Source organism: Mobula hypostoma, chromosome 19, assembly GCF_963921235.1.
Source record: "Mobula hypostoma chromosome 19, sMobHyp1.1, whole genome shotgun sequence".
Taxonomy (NCBI): domain Eukaryota; kingdom Metazoa; phylum Chordata; class Chondrichthyes; order Myliobatiformes; family Myliobatidae; genus Mobula; species Mobula hypostoma.
The window spans coordinates 55,436,074-55,451,803 of NC_086115.1; the positions used below are offsets into that span (position 1 = coordinate 55,436,074).

Genomic DNA, 15,730 nt, shown 5'->3' on the forward strand with positions numbered 1-15,730 from the left:
CTGATTTTCAGTCTCCTTCCTATCTGCTGATTCGTCACCACCTTTGGTTTGGCCTACGACAGCAAACTTCAATATGGCTTTGGAGCCACACATTCGTGTGTAAAGTGAGTAGAGCGAGGGGCTAAGCTTACAGCCTGTGCTAATGGAGATCGTGGAGAAGATGATTCAGTCTGGCTGGGATCCACAAGGTTCCCTGGGTGCTCTGGTTACCGCTCGCGTTCCTAAATGTACAGATTAGGGTTCGTGAGTCGTGGCCATGCCACGTTGACACCAGAAGTGTGGCGACACTTGCAGGCGGCCCCCAGCACAATCCTGAGACTGTGTTGGTCATTGACACAAACGATGCGCTTCACTGTGTGTTTTGATGCACATGGGACCAAGCTAATCTTTAACTCCACGCAGACAACAGTGAAGTTGAGGATTAAATCTGGGTTGCTTGAGCTGTGAGGTGGCAGGTATACCCTGTGCTGCTCTGAAGCTGTCAAATATTAAACGTCAGTGTATTGCCCAGAGCTAAGGTGTTCCGTACACTTAGTGACGATAAATTAATATAGTTACATATTCAGGTTGGGATTGTATGAATTGGTGATAAGCTACAATGTGATGAAAAATATACATCTCTCCTGATGAGTGTCTGCCACTGACGCAGTCAGCTGCACCCCATCTTTCCAGATTCATTGTGACAGGACAGCTCTCTGCCATCCTCTGGACTTGGCCTTCCTTGGCCTGTTTGCTCTCTTTGCATGATGAGGAGTGATGGTTAAGGCTCATTTAAGGAGCCATTGGATACCACTGTGACAGGACTTCAGAATTTGTCTTCTAAAGGCTGAGATGAAGTGGGTTGAAAGGTCATTTATAATGAGAGCCTTGTATGCTCGTCTAAGGTGCAATACAATAGATCTGCATAATTGTGCCATTGGTTAATCGATTCAGCTGCTTATTTGGGACAGTGCTTAAAGAGCAAAAAAACTATTTGAAAAAATAGTTGGAATTGCTGAACAGTTTCTAACGAGTGTCAATTGCGTGGCTATTAGACACGAAGCTGTGTTTAGAACAGTTTTTAAATAGCATCAGTTGATAATTGGCGAGAAATAAACAGATAATTCAGAACTGTTTTGCTCAAGCATTCGGGCTTGCGGATGCTAGAAACGGCCATAAATAAACTATTTCCATGAAACTTAAGCTATATACAACCCTGAAATTCAATTTTCTGCGGGCATTCACAGTAAATCCAAAAAACTCAATAGAATTAATGAAAGACCTCACCCAACAGGATGGACAAGTAACCAGTGTGCAAAAGACTGTGCAAATAATAAATAAGCAATAAATATCAAGAACATAAAGAGTCTTTGAAGGTGAGTTCATAGGTTGTGGGAACAGTTGAGTGAGTTTGTATATCCAGTGCAACTCTATATTGTCAGATGCTTTGCTGTTAGAGTTAGGTTTTAAATTTTAAACAGAGATTTTATCATTGTGAATGTATTTGTTATGTTCTTGGTAGGTTCTACGGTTTGGAAAATACAAAGATGTTGCTGAATGTGGGGTAAGTAACGAACTTTAGCCTAAATTGTAGATTGCCTTTTATTGTCCGTCAGGTACTGAATCTCACCAGCCTGAAAACAGGATTGCGTGGGTTTCCTCCCACACTCCAAAGATTTATAGATTAGTAGGTAAATTGGTCATGTGTGTAATTGGATGGTGCAGGCTCATTAGGCCGGAGGAGCCTGTTACTCAAGTATCTCTCTTTTTTAATTGTCTGTAAGTTCGATGATACTTTTTAAGTGCACTTTTATTGTTTAACAGTAGATGGAGCTAGCACTATAGCTAAAGCCAGCTGAATACTGAAGACAAAGGCACCTTCACTTAGAGCTAAAATCCTTTCAGTGGTCGACAGTGTAGAATCGTCACCAACTGTCATTAGTTACTCTCTATTCTTCATTTTACAAATAGAATTCAACCACCTCATTTCAACTTCTCTGTGGAAATTGCCATGTGCATGTTATTTTGCTGTCCCATTGAAGAGTCATGGCCCAAAATGTCAACTCTTTATTCCTCTCCATGGCTGCTGCCTGACCTGCTGAGTTTCTCTGGCATTCTGAGAGTGTGTGTGTTGCTCTGATACTTTGCAAGGTCAGCACCATCGGTGTCAGGCCTGCTTCTAAAAGTAGTTGCACCCGACTTCCACTTTTAGTGTCTCTAAGGATTTTGGTTCTCTGAAGGTATTTTGCTGGGGTGGTTCGTGAAGGGGTAAAGTCAATTCCCAAAGTCACTGTTCCTCAGTTGTTAGTGTAGCACGTGCTTTAAGTATGCTGTTCACTTAAACGCTTCACTTCTTGGTTTGATCCTTTTCTCACTGAGTGGCTGCATATTCTTTTACCAACAGAATATTGATTCCAAGTTTGCTGCCAATCTCGGCACAATTGCAAGTGCCCTGGAAAAGATTAGTTATTAAATTGATATCTCCACACAATCAGACAGAGGCTTTTAGCTCCTACTTCAGGACAGCTTGGAGGATCAATAGGATCTCCCACCCGTTAAAGATATTTATCAGGAGCACTGCATACACAGGGCTCTTGGCATTCCCAGTGATCCCTCCCATCTTTGAGCTCCTGACCTGCACCCTCGGGCAGGAGGTATCGTAGCACTAGGACAAAAACTATTAGGATGGGACATAGTTTCTAGCCCCAGCTGTAGGACTACTGAACTCCCTGCCACCACCCAAGTCACATCATGTAGTGCTCCAGTAGTGTTATACTGTGTGGTTTAGTTACTAAGCCCAGCAGAACTCTTTCTACTGACAGGTGAAGGGACAAAGGCCTGTTACTGGCATCTTAAAACCAGTTGCTCCGGCAGATGGGGCCCATCAACCGTGGTTGGCAGCTCATCTAGGAGAAGATCATCTCTTATCTCAAACCTCCACTGCCTTGTGGCTGTACCCACTGGTGGACAAGGCTTCGGGTGTAAATCCCAAGGAAAACTCTGGGAGCTGGAATTCCTAAGGCAGTCCCATTGAGTTCAACGTTGACTGGCAATTCCAGTGATGCTGCTGGTGGCAAACTGCATCGGTCTCTGTCATTCCATTGGATTCATCAGCTGCATGGAGAGGGGGAGCCTGTTGCATGGGCTCTCCATATCACACTGCCCTGGTTTGTGTATCATTTAGACAGCTAGGACGCAACATCTATGATCGACCCCAGCAGCGGAGGGTATGTGTGTAAATTACACGTACTGTGTTGTGCACCGTGGTCCGGAGGAACGTTGTCTCATTTGGTGGTATACATGTGTATGGTTGATTAACAATAAACTTGAAATTAAATTTGTTACAATTTTTCCCTTGGACTGATAGCTCATTTTTGTTAGAATGTATAACAAAACTTATTTTCTTCCCAGCACCAGCAAGAGATTGTTTTGGACTCTCCCAAATGTGCCACCTTGGAGAGGCAAACGTTTTACTGTATTCCTGTGCCTGGAGAGTCGGAGTGGGTGAAAGAAATATCCTTTTTGTGTAACTGCTTTCTTCAGCTTAAATCTGCGAGGCTTTTTGTCGAGTAAATGAAAGTGATCTGCTGTTTCCCTTGACCCGCTGCCATACGTCTATGCTAGTGCCAACCAAGCACGGGGAAATCCTTCCACGTCCTACACTCCAAGTCGTCACAAGAGGAGTTACGAGGAGGATGAAGACATGGAGATGCATCCACCCAAACCTAAGGAGCAGTGTGCAGGTACAGACTTGTGTATTATCATCCGATGCTCAGCTGCAGAGTAAATAATGAGCTGGTTGCAGCAAGTTAACGCCCTCTATTACAGCATATGATTAATACATAATGAACTGAGAGGAAACAGTTCACTCATCTTACCTGTTTCTCTAACGTCCTGCAAAAGATTGAGAAGCATTGTTTTCAAACCACCAATGCAAGCAGGTTAATAGGGTTTACGCCTTTGTTCTTATTAGGAAAATTGAAGCATTTTATCCAGTCTATTAAATTGCACTGATTTAGATTAGATTTCTTTCTCAGTGTGTTTCAGCAGCAGAAATAATCCAGCTCCTCTCCCTTGTTGATTCATAGTCAAAAAATATGCTTGCTTGATAAAGCATTTAATTGAATGTTGGTTAATTGATTTCTTACAAATCAGTCATCGTCATTATGTGCTGTGTGTATGGAATGGCCCATCATGGTCTATAACCATGATCTTAGCAAATTTTTCTACAGTGGTGGTTTGCCATTGCCTCCTTCTGGGCAGTGTCTTTACAAGACAGGTGACCCCAGCCATTATCAATACTTGGAAGTTTGATTGATTGCTGAGCTTGGCAAAATGTTTGGAGCTGAAACATCTGCAATCAACCAAATTTCCAACTAGCCAACCAGGGCTAACAATATTTTGAATTAATCGATACTCTTAAGAGATTGCCTGGGATTAGTGGTCGCACAACCAGGACTTGTGATATGCACCAGCTGCTCCCACGACTTCATGCCTCCCTGACTGGGGCTGGGGGATAAGCAGGTGTTACACCTTGCCCAAGGATGACCTGCAGGCTAGCAGAAGGAAGGAGTGCCTTGCACCTTCTTTGGTAAAGGCAAATCTCTAACCTGCCACCCTTACAAATCAGTAAACTGTCCTAATTGCCGTATGCCAATTTCTATTTTTGTTCACTGATGGTTATTGATCATTTTGAAACAAAATGTAAAGTGTAAATAGTAACCCTTTACCCTATATCAGCTGGCTGTAGTGCATCGCAAGGGTGTGGGGATGCAAAACGTCTTGAGAAGGAAGCACCAGCAGGACACCAAAATTTGTCAAACTGCACAACGTCGATTGATCTCAACTTCCCATTACCAGGAGAGAAAGGCCCGGCATGCCTTGTGAAGGTAAGGAAAAGGAATTTTCTTGAGTCACATAAGGTAAAAGTTATACATTGTCTTACCCACCTTACTCCTAAGTCCTCTTTACAGTTGAAACAGCAAATCTCTAACTCTAGAGTTCTATAAGACTTGAATCAGAACCAGATTTAATATCACCAGAGTATGTTCTGAAATTTGTCATTATGCAGCAGCAGTACATTTCAAAAGTCAAATTTTTATTTTTAAAAAAGTTAAATTAAGTAAATAGTGCAAAAACAGAGGGGGGGAGTAGTGAGGTGGTGTTCAGGGGCTCAATGTCCATTCAGAAATCAGGAAGGGGCTGTTTCTGAAACATTGAAATTCCATGCCATTCTATTAAAATTCCTTTGCACTCTTACCAAGACCTTGTTTTCTTAAAATTACTCAATACTCCAGTTCAAAATATTTCGAGTCTTAACTGTCCTAAAAGTGACTTTGTGTAGTAATTTTAATTCTTGTCTGCAATTTTGGCAGGCTACATGTAACTCGGTGCATTTCAATTAAAATCTCCTGAAGATATTGAACACTGCTACCATGCATTATAACATTATGAATGTTTGTCCGTGAATGTTTTGTCTGGCAGATCTATGAAGACTGGGATAGCTTCAAAGTCAATGATATGCTAGAAGTTTATGGAGTTTTATCAGTGGATCCGGCTCTGGGTGTAATTAATGAAGAGAGGTGAGGTGTTATTAAGTAATTCAGATTATTACTGCTTGTGTGTGTGTCTTATGAATTTTCTCACACATTTTAGCTTTTTTTCATCAGTCTTGCAACTGACTTTAAGAAAAGTTTTTATAATATCCATTCCTTTTGTGCATGTTTGACTGTCTTATCTCTCAAATTTATCAGGCTCAGTGCAGCACAAGTGCAGCTTGTTTGTTAATGATCTGTCATTCATAAATACAGTAAATTTGTCTTCTGAATACAATACTTGCAGTTGGTGGTGACTGTATTGTGTCCTGCCTATGTATTGAGTCATGATTGTGCTCTTGATCCCAGAGTTTGAACACACACTGGTATCCATGTTTCTAAAAAGATATTTTTTTGAAGGACAATATTTAAGGATGTTGCCGGGACTTGAGAAACTCAGTTACAGAGAAAGGTTGAATAGGTTACGACTTTATTCCCTGGAGTATAGAAGAATGAGGGGAGATTTGATAGAGGTATATAAAATTATGATGGGTATAGATAGAGTGAATGCAAGCGGGCTTTTCCCACTGAGGCTAGGGGAGAGAAAAACCAGAGGACATGACTTAAGGGTGAAGGGGGGAAAGTTTAAAGGGAACATTGGAGGGGGCTTCATATAGAGTGGTGGGAGTGTGGAATGAGCTGCCAGATGAAGTGGTAAATGCGGGCTCACTCTTAACATTTAAGAAAAACTTGAACAGGTACATGGATGAAAGGTATATGGAGGGATATAGTCCAGGTGCAGGTCAGTGGGACTAGGTAGAAAAATGGTTCGGCATAGCCAAGAAGGGCCAAAAGGCCTGTTTCTGTGCTGTAATGTCCTATGGTTCTGAAAGCAAGGATGTCATGCTGAGCTTAACAAGGCACTGGTGAGACCTCACTTGGAGTATTGTGAGCAGGTTTGAGCCCCTTATTTAAGAAAGAATGTGCTGATATTTGAGAGGGTTCAGAGAAAGTTCATACAAATGATTCCCAGAATGAAAGGCTTACCTTATGAGGAGCATTTAATGGTTTTGGGCTTTTATTCATTGGAACTTAGAAGAATGAGGGGGGATCTCTTTGAAACCTATCGAATGTCAGAAGACCTAAATAGAGTGGATGTGGAGAAAATATTTCCTATGTTGGAGGAGTCTAGGACCAGAGGGCACAGCCTCAGCGTAGAAGGACATCTATTTAGAATGGAGGTGAAAATTTCTTTAGCCCGAAAGTGGTGAATATGTGTAATTCGTTGCTGCAGGTGGCTGTGAAGGCCAGGTCAAAGGGTATTTTTAAGGTGGACGTTGATAGGTTCTTGATTAGTTGGGGTATGAAAGTTTACTCTGAGAACACAGGAGAATGGGTTTGAGAGGGAAATGGATCAGCCATGATGAAATGTGAGAGCATACATGATGGGCTGAATGGCCTGCTTCTCCTATGTCTTGTGGTTTTATCTGCTCGGGCAGCTCACTGCTATGCTGGGAACCTTGCATCAAAGCCTGACCTCCTTGTGTTCATTAACAATGAATGGCCTGCATCTGGAATGCAGAGGAGCTGCCCACGAGATCAAGTTATGGGTGGGCTCTGACAAGCATTGCGGCCAAATAGTGCTGAGATGTCGAGTTTGTAAATGGGCTAGGAAGGTGCAGTATAGCCGAACAAAGGGAGAGAAAATAGCAGTAGCATCTTTCACCACACCCAGCAGAATGCAAATGATGGAGCCTATGAGATCCATTTGGTGTGAAAACCATGTGGAGTGGACGCAGTCATGTTGTATACCCTGGCCCACGTAACACCAGCCCTCACAAGTTGTGTCTCTGCATCAAACCACGTGGAGGAGCAGAGAAATCGTGGAATCCCTCAAAGTTGCTGCACAAGTTAATAGGCTAGTTAAGGAGGTCTGTGGTCTTTTGGCCTTCATTAGTCAAGGAATTGAATTCAAGAGCCTGGAGCTGTACAGCTCTATGAAACTCTGATTAGACTACATTTGAAGTTTCGTGTTCAGTTCTGGTCACCACATTGTAGCGAGGATGAGGAAGCTTTAGAGTAGGTGCAGAGGTTTACCAGGACCACTGTTCTCTGTAAGCTGCATGAGTGCGCAGCGGCACAGCAACTGAAATTCTCTTGTACACAGAGCCTTTGGCGTAGAGCAGTTTTTAAGCTGCGTAAAAATAGATAACTAAATCAATATATTCTTGTTCTTGGTCTGGGTGGCTGTGGGGAAAAAGAAAATAGGGGAAACGATGACCAGGATGCTGCCTGGGTTAGAGAACGTATGGGAAAAGCGGGGACTTTTCTCTCTGGAGTGAAAGAGGATGTGAGGTCACTTCATAGGGTGTATAAAATTATAAGAGGCATAGATAGAGTGGACAGCCAGCACCATTTTCTGGGGAAGTGGGGCATTGGCTAATACAAGCAGATGTACTTTTAAGGTGACTGGAGGGAAGTATAGGGGGATGTCACAGGTAGGTTTTTAGAGTTCTCAGTACATGGAACATAATGCTGAAGGTGGTAATAGAGGTGGATGCATACGGGAGATTGAAGAGAGTTTTAGACGCATGGAATTGGAAAAAGTTCGAAGGGGTAGGGTTAGAGTGATCATGGTGTAGGATTTATGTAAGTTAGCGCATCATTGTGAGCTCAAGGGCCTGTACTGTACTGTAATGTGATTCCTTGCTGAGGGAGAGTCAGTTTCCCAACATAGCAATGCTATCAGTATATATGATGCCGATAGGCACTTAACCCAGGGAACTTGTCACTGTATGCTTACTGAGATGCCAGCATACAGAGTCACAGAGTAATACAGCAGGGAAACAGGCCCTTCAGCCCATCAGATCCATGCCAGCCACAGCATCCTCCCTGCTCATCTCAGTTGCCTGCATTCGGCCCAGAAGACCATAAGACAAAGGAGCAGAGGTCGGCCATTCGGCCCATCGAGTCTGCTCCGCCATTTTATCATGAGCTGATCCATTCTCCCATTTAGTCCCTCACCATAACCTTTGATGCCCTGGCTACTCAGATACCTATCAATTTCTGTCTTAAATACACCCAATGACTTGGCCTCCAGTGCCGCCCATGGCAACAAATTCCATAGATTCACCACCCTCTCGCTAAAACAATTTCTTCGCATCTCTGTTCTGAATGGGCGTCCTTCATTCTTTAAGTCATGCCCTCTCGTACTAGACTCCCCCATCAAGGGAAATAACTTTGCTACATCTACTCTTTCCATGCCTTTCAACATTCGAAATGTTTCTATGAGATCTCTCCTCATTCTTCTAAACTCCAAGAGCGGACAAATGTTCCTCATATGTTAACCTTCTCATTCCCGGAATCATTCTAGTGAATCTTCTCTGTACCCTCTCCAATGTCAACACATCCTTTCTTAAATAAGGAGACCAAAACGGCCCACAGTACTCCAAGTGAGGTCTTACCAGCGCCTTATAGAACCTCAACATCACATCCCTGCCCCTATACTCTATTCCTCTGGAAATGAATGCCAACATTGCATTCGCCTTCTTCACCACCGACTCAACCTGGAGGTTAACCTTAAGGGTATCCTGTACGAGGACTCCCAAGTCCCGTTGCATCTCAGAACTTTGAATTCTCTCCCTATTTAAATAATAGTCTGCCCATTTATTTCTTCTGCCAAAGTGCATAACCATACACTTTCCAACATTGTATTTCATTTGCCACTTCTTTGCCCATTCTTCCAAGACTCTGTTTCTTCAGCACTACCGGCCCCTCCACCTATCTTCGTATCATCAGCAAACTTAGCCACAAAGCCATCTATTCCATAATCCAAATCGTTGATGTATAATGTAAAAAGAAGCAGCCCCAACACAGACCCCTGTGGAACACCACTGGTAACCGGCAGCCAACCAGAATAGGATCCCTTTATTCCCACTCTCTGTTTCCTGCCAATCAGCCAACGCTCTATCCACGTATGTAACTTTCCGGTAATTCCATGGGCTCTTATCTTGTTAAGTAGCTTCATGTGTGGCACCTTGTCAAAGGCCTTCTGAAAATCCGAATATACAACATCCACTGCATCTCCCTTGTCTAGCCTACTTGTAATTTCCTCAAAAAATTGTAATAGGTTGGTCAGGCAGGATTTTCCTTTAAGGAATCCATGCTGAGTTTTGCCTATCTTGTCATATGCCTCGAGGTACTCTGTAACCTCATCCTTGACAATTGACTCCAACAGCTTCCCAACCACTGACGCCAAGCTAACTCTCCATGTACCTGTCCAAATGCCTCTTAAATTTTGCAGTTATTCCAGCTTTGACCACTTCCTCTGGCTGCTCATTCCAACTACTCATCACCCTCTGTGTAAAGAAGGTCTTAGGTCTCTTTTAAATCTCTCCCTTCTTAAATTCATAAACTCATAGAGCATTACAGCACAAAAAACATTTGGTCCATCTTAGTCCTTGCTGAACTGATAATCTGCCTTGTCCCATTGATATGTACCTGGACCACAGCACTCCACATCCCTCTCATCCATGTGCCTGTCCAAACTTCTCTTAAATGTCACGATTGAACCCACTTCCATCACTTGCACTGGCAGCTTGTTCCACCATCCTCTGAGTGAAGAATTCCCCCTCATGTTCCTGTTAAATATTTCACCTTTCTTCTCACCCAACCTCAGTGGAAAAAGTCTGCTTACATTTACCCTATCTATACCCCTAATGATTTTGATCTATACTCAAAATTAAAAAACAAGTGCTATTTTTATCCTATTCTATTCTACTTGAGTGGAATAATCATTAGAGGCCTGTTTCATACAAAATTCAAATTTAGCTTTCATTTTCAATGGAAATTTAGCTCACACAGGAGTGTAATCTGTACTTAACCATTCAGTGCTATGAAGTCAAAGTATTTTGTTTTTCCTCTTTTACTGGGTGTTGCAGTATTGGGGGGGGGATCAAAAATCTGGTGTTTGCGGCTTTGTTTTGTGAAGACGATTGTTACTAACAGTGATTTTTCTCTTTCCATTCTGTTTAGTGTAAAGGATGGATTGTCACTCTTGGATCCTGCTGAGTGTATGGACACCATGGAAGAACAACGGGTGCATAGTCCTCCACCTTCCTTAGTTCCAAGGCTTCATGCCATCGTAACTCGCAAACTCCAGCATGTTAATCCTTTCCTTCCTGTTACCCTGCATGATAAAGAAAATGAGCACTGTGAGTTCAACTCCTTGGCGAGGCTGTATTATTCATCCTCACTGTGTACCTCCTAACATCTGGTGGATTGTTCACTTTGTAATAAACGTCTTTATTCTCCAACTTGAGACTGAAGCTCAAATCAACTGTAGGCTGGAGATACAATCGACATGATCATTTATAAAATGGGTCTTGGGTTAGAAGAGATTTGTCTGTGTCAAACCAGTTCCTTGTGGAAAAGATACAGAGAGAAATGCTACCTTCAAATAAATAATTAAGTGCTCTTTCTGAGCGGAAGTGTCTGAACAGTTGCTTTCTAAAAGGAGTAAAGCTTTTAATTGGTTTATTATTGTCACACCAACCGAGTACGTTTTGTATGCCATCCATAGAGATCATTTCATCACATCAGTATGTTGAGGTTGTACAAGCTGAATTAGTTGTAGAGATCTCCATCAGGTTGCACAAAATCCAGATTTCGTTACTTTGTACCTGTTAGGGCAGTAGAACACGGCACTGATTTTGAACACAAAATGCACGGCAAGTAATGTGCAGAAAGGCTTCAGAAGCCAGGGTGGATATGAAAGGCTGAGCCAGCAACATTTACTGGGCACTTTCTGCGTTATGAGTATGTTGATTTAATTATTCAGAGAAACAGCATGGACTCGGCCTTTCCAGCCCAAGCAACCCCTGACAGCCCTGATTTAACTCTAACCTAATCAAGAGATAATTTACAATGATCAATTAACCTACCCACTGTGTCGTTGGACCATGGAAGGACACCAGAGCACCTGGGGGAAACCCATGCGTTTCACGAGGAGGACGCCAGAATGGAATTCTGAACTCCAGTGCCCCTGAGTGTAATTGCATCACGCTAACCGCTATCTACCATGTTGCCCAATAATGCAGCTTGTGTAAATTATGATGATTACTGACCTTGTTCAGTCGGTCTTTTTGCTCTACTGGTACAAGTTCAAACCCCCAGTACTATGGGGCTAAGTGCAAAGGGAATTCACTCACTAGTCTATTGCAGTGTTGACAGGGTTAGCTGGAGAGAACTCCTGGGGAGCAAGTTTGGAACTGCCTTGTTGTGTAATTGTTGCTCAAATTTCAAATACTGAATTATGCACCTTTTTTGAAATTGGGGGGAATAAAATTTTTAGTGTAGGTTTGGGGTAAAGGGGTGCTTGATTGGTGTGAAATCAATGTGTCAGATGACTTGTTCTATACTGTGTGACTCTATACTTTGTAATTTATTCCAGTCATCTCCAACATCATCCCTGAATTATCAACAGTCAGAGCTGAGTTGCTTGGGTTTCTTACACATGCATTACTGGGAGATGGTTTGGCAGCAGAATATCTCCTGTTACATTTTATATCAACAGTGTAAGTATTTAATCCAGTGTTTTACATTGTGTTGCTTGAAATGCTGTTTTAATGCCTGCTTGTGTAGAACAGCTAAAAACAGCCCAAATACTGATGCATCTTACAAGTGGGGTTTTAGATTCTGATCATGTTGTAACTTTGCGAATAAAGGAAAAATATAGGTGCTTTCTTTAGATTGTTAATGCACCTTCCAGTGTTTATAAAGTTGTTAAAGAAATTAAACATGGCAACTGCTGTGGTTCCCATTCACAAGTTTAAACTGTATGTAAAGCACATCAGTTCAGGTATGCAGATGTAATCTTTAAAGTATACCAAGTCATTTCCTGTTGTTATGAAGTAGTCTCCATTTCTTCCAGCCTTGTTTTTTGTTCCAGGATGATATTTCTCCTAGAAGTCTTTTGTATGAATCAAGTTATTTAACTCAATAGGAGTCTGGCGATTGGTTTAAAAATAAAATAGAATCAAGCAGAACCTGAAAGGCTTGGTTCATAAACCTCCCACATGAGAGATTCTGTAATTCATGCGCAAGAGGATTGAACATTGATGCAGGAAATTGTAATACAAATTAAAGTACAGATACATTTGGGAACAATTAATTATGTGTGGAGAATGCAAGCATTTTTATATTGAAATCTGCAGCTATTGTTCAAAATGAGCACAGTGCTTACTAATCCATTTTATACATATTCCAGATATTCCCGGCGTGACATTCTTCCATTGGGTAAATTCACAGTAAACTTGAGTGGCTGCCCGAGGGGTAATGGTTACACAAAATACCTACACAAGACCATTCAGCAACTGGTTCCATCAGTAAGTGTTTAAAAATGTGTCGAGTTGGCAGTTTGATAATTCCTTGGCAATGATTGCTGTGTATGTTTAATACAAATAACGTGCGTCCAGTAACCACGGATGGATGACTGACAATAGGAAACTCATATCCTGGCTGTTAACTTTGTTTGCATTTTTTGCCAGACTTTGCACACGTGAGATTAGATCTCGGGGGCTATGTTGGACGGGATCTTTTTGTAGCATTCCGCAGTGGGAGCGGGATCAGAACTTGCATGTTAGAAACCTGCTGACTTATTTATTGATTGATTGGAACAATCATTTCAAGGAAGATCCACAAGCTTTGCTTTGTGTCTTGGCACTGGGTGTATCTGCACTCATGCCATCCTCCCTCCCCCTCCCTGGCACTCCTTTTCTGCCACCTGTCACACGCCACTCCACCCTTGAGATTCCCAGCATCCCGCCAGGAGTCTTGTATACATCATGCCTTCATCATCTTGGGTCGTCCTGAGTACGTGCAACTCCGGCTGTAAGTACAGCTCCTTCACGTGGTCAGTCGGCAACTGCAATAGAGGCACGCTGCACGGGTCTGGTTCTCAGGGGTAGGGGAAGTCTTGCACATCGTGCAGGAGGAGCGTGTTACTACCATAACTGCCATCTGAATGTTCTAACACCAGCAAGAATATTCAAGGAACTCTGCTTGCCAAAGCCTCCTCACACTCTTCACAGTGGCCACTCTATTGGAGCCTGCTCACCTTTTACTTGCTGATGTGAACACAAATTGGTAATAAATGCTTACATGAAAAGCTCTATTAGGCCAATCAGAGGGGCTTTTTTAAAACTATTAAGCTTTCCACTCCCTTCTCAGGAACTCAATGAGTGCGGTAACTTGCAACTTAAATATGATTCAGATCATTGCAAATTGAAACTACAGTGTAAAAGAAAGATTTGGTTTGGCTCATACCCAGAATGAATTAATAAATGTTCATATCAATTTCTTAAACGAGCTTTATGTATTGCCATCATCTACAGTACTGTGCAAAAGTGTAAGCCACATGTATGTAGCTAGGGTACCTGACTTTTGCAGAATACTGTAGTAATTGTATTGCGCTGAACTGCTGCAAGAAAAACAAATTTCATGACATGTAAGTGATAATGGGCCTGATTCTGATGTGGGTCTCTATTGGAGGGAGCGGGCAGGGTGAGAGGTATCACGGTTGGGGAAAAGGGGAGGGAGTGAGAAGCACCAGAGAGACATTCTGAAATGATCAATAAACCAATTGTTTGGAATCAAATGAACTTACTTGGTGTTTCGGCTGGATGCGTCTACACCTACGCCATCCCCAGCTGCTGGCACTCCTTCTCTGCCACCTGTCCCACACCCCTCCTGTGGCACTCCACCCTCGCTATTTTTAATGTCCTTTACTCCTGCCAGATTTACAACCCTGTCTGTGCTCCACAGTGACAAATACATACTGTGTAAAAGTACACAGTACACAGTATGTACAGGTCCAGATATAGAAGCCTTTATTAATTTGTGTTCTAAGCAAAAGCTGTCAGTGAAAAAATTGTAATAATTTTCCAAGTTGCTGTGTCATTTTTTTTTTTATTGCTGTCAGTGAATTTTAGTCTGCTAACCTCAGACTTGTAAGTACATTCCAGGTTGATCTTTACCTTTCTGTTTTAATAGTCATATTGTCTACCCATGACGCTCCATAATATGAACACCCTGCGATTCATCCCACACAAAGACTACACTGCCAACCGCCTTGTTACTGGAGTACTACAGCTAGCCAGTAACACTTCTCTCATGTTAGATGAGACCTTACTGGAACAAGGGCAGCTGGATGCTACAGGTCAGAACTGGACTTCACGGAAAATCTATCTGCTTCCCTGCTTTTGAATGACGTTGTTTCATCTTCAGTAGTTGGCTTGTTAAAGTACTTGTGTACATTATATTTTTTTTAAAAAAGTAAAATGGTGTTTCTCCTGCTTAGAGAATTGGTTATGTTCTCAGACATAATTAGTCAACATAACAATAATGTTTTTCTGCCCTAAAGACTCATACCATTAGTCTTACTTATTTTGCCAGTCGCTCAGTTAGAGATGCAGCACAATAACAGGTCCTTCCAGCCCAACGAGTCTGCGCCGTCCATTAACACCCATGTAACCAATCAGTATACTATCCCGTACATACTCTCGGAGTGTGGGAAGAAACCAGAGAACCCAGAGGAAACCCACGTGATCACAGGGAGAACCTGCTCCTTTTTTGTTTTATATTTATTTATTTCTACATTAGTTTTACTTGTTTATTGTCCAGTTTTGTTTATTTATTGAGATACAGCACGAACAGATCCTTCCAGCCCTTTGAGCTGCACCTCCCAGCAACCCCCGACAAACCTTGAGCTTAATCACGGGACAGCTTACAATGACCAATTAACCTTCTAACTGGTGAGTCTTTGGACTGTGAGAGGAAACGAGAGGATCTTGAGAAAGAAACATTCACAACAGTAATGTTTTGAGAGCTAGCTCAGCCTGATAGCTTCTTTGTCAGATAAATTAAATCTGTGTGATTGCCTAATAATCAGAACCAGTTTTCTAATAATCCCCACAAGGCAAGACCACATAGTGAGCATATGTTAGTGGTGACCAGCTTGGCTGAAATTTCAGACCGGTATTGGTTAGAGACTGGCTGCAGTCTACAAATATCTGGTGGAATGAAAATGTTCTGAAGTTTCATCTGTCATTTTGCTATTTCCTTACCAATAATGGGTTTCCTCCTACAGTCCAAAGACATAGCATTTAGTGGGTTAATTGGTCATTGTAAGTTGTCTCATGATTAGGCTAGGGTTAAAC

The 15,730-nt window shown here is 42.2% G+C and overlaps 1 protein-coding gene across 1 annotated transcript in view; it reads left to right on the forward strand.

Moving 5' to 3' along the window:
• Positions 1–15,730, forward strand: part of mcmbp (minichromosome maintenance complex binding protein) — a 39,402-nt gene that overhangs the window by 14,495 nt on the left and 9,177 nt on the right. The window contains exons 4-12 of the mRNA XM_063071925.1: positions 1,502–1,543; positions 3,391–3,492; positions 3,593–3,722; positions 4,720–4,868; positions 5,464–5,561; positions 10,548–10,726; positions 11,965–12,088; positions 12,781–12,898; positions 14,565–14,730. Of these exons, the coding sequence (XP_062927995.1) occupies positions 1,502–1,543; positions 3,391–3,492; positions 3,593–3,722; positions 4,720–4,868; positions 5,464–5,561; positions 10,548–10,726; positions 11,965–12,088; positions 12,781–12,898; positions 14,565–14,730 (1,108 nt within the window). The remainder of the gene's footprint in view (positions 1–1,501; positions 1,544–3,390; positions 3,493–3,592; positions 3,723–4,719; positions 4,869–5,463; positions 5,562–10,547; positions 10,727–11,964; positions 12,089–12,780; positions 12,899–14,564; positions 14,731–15,730) is intronic.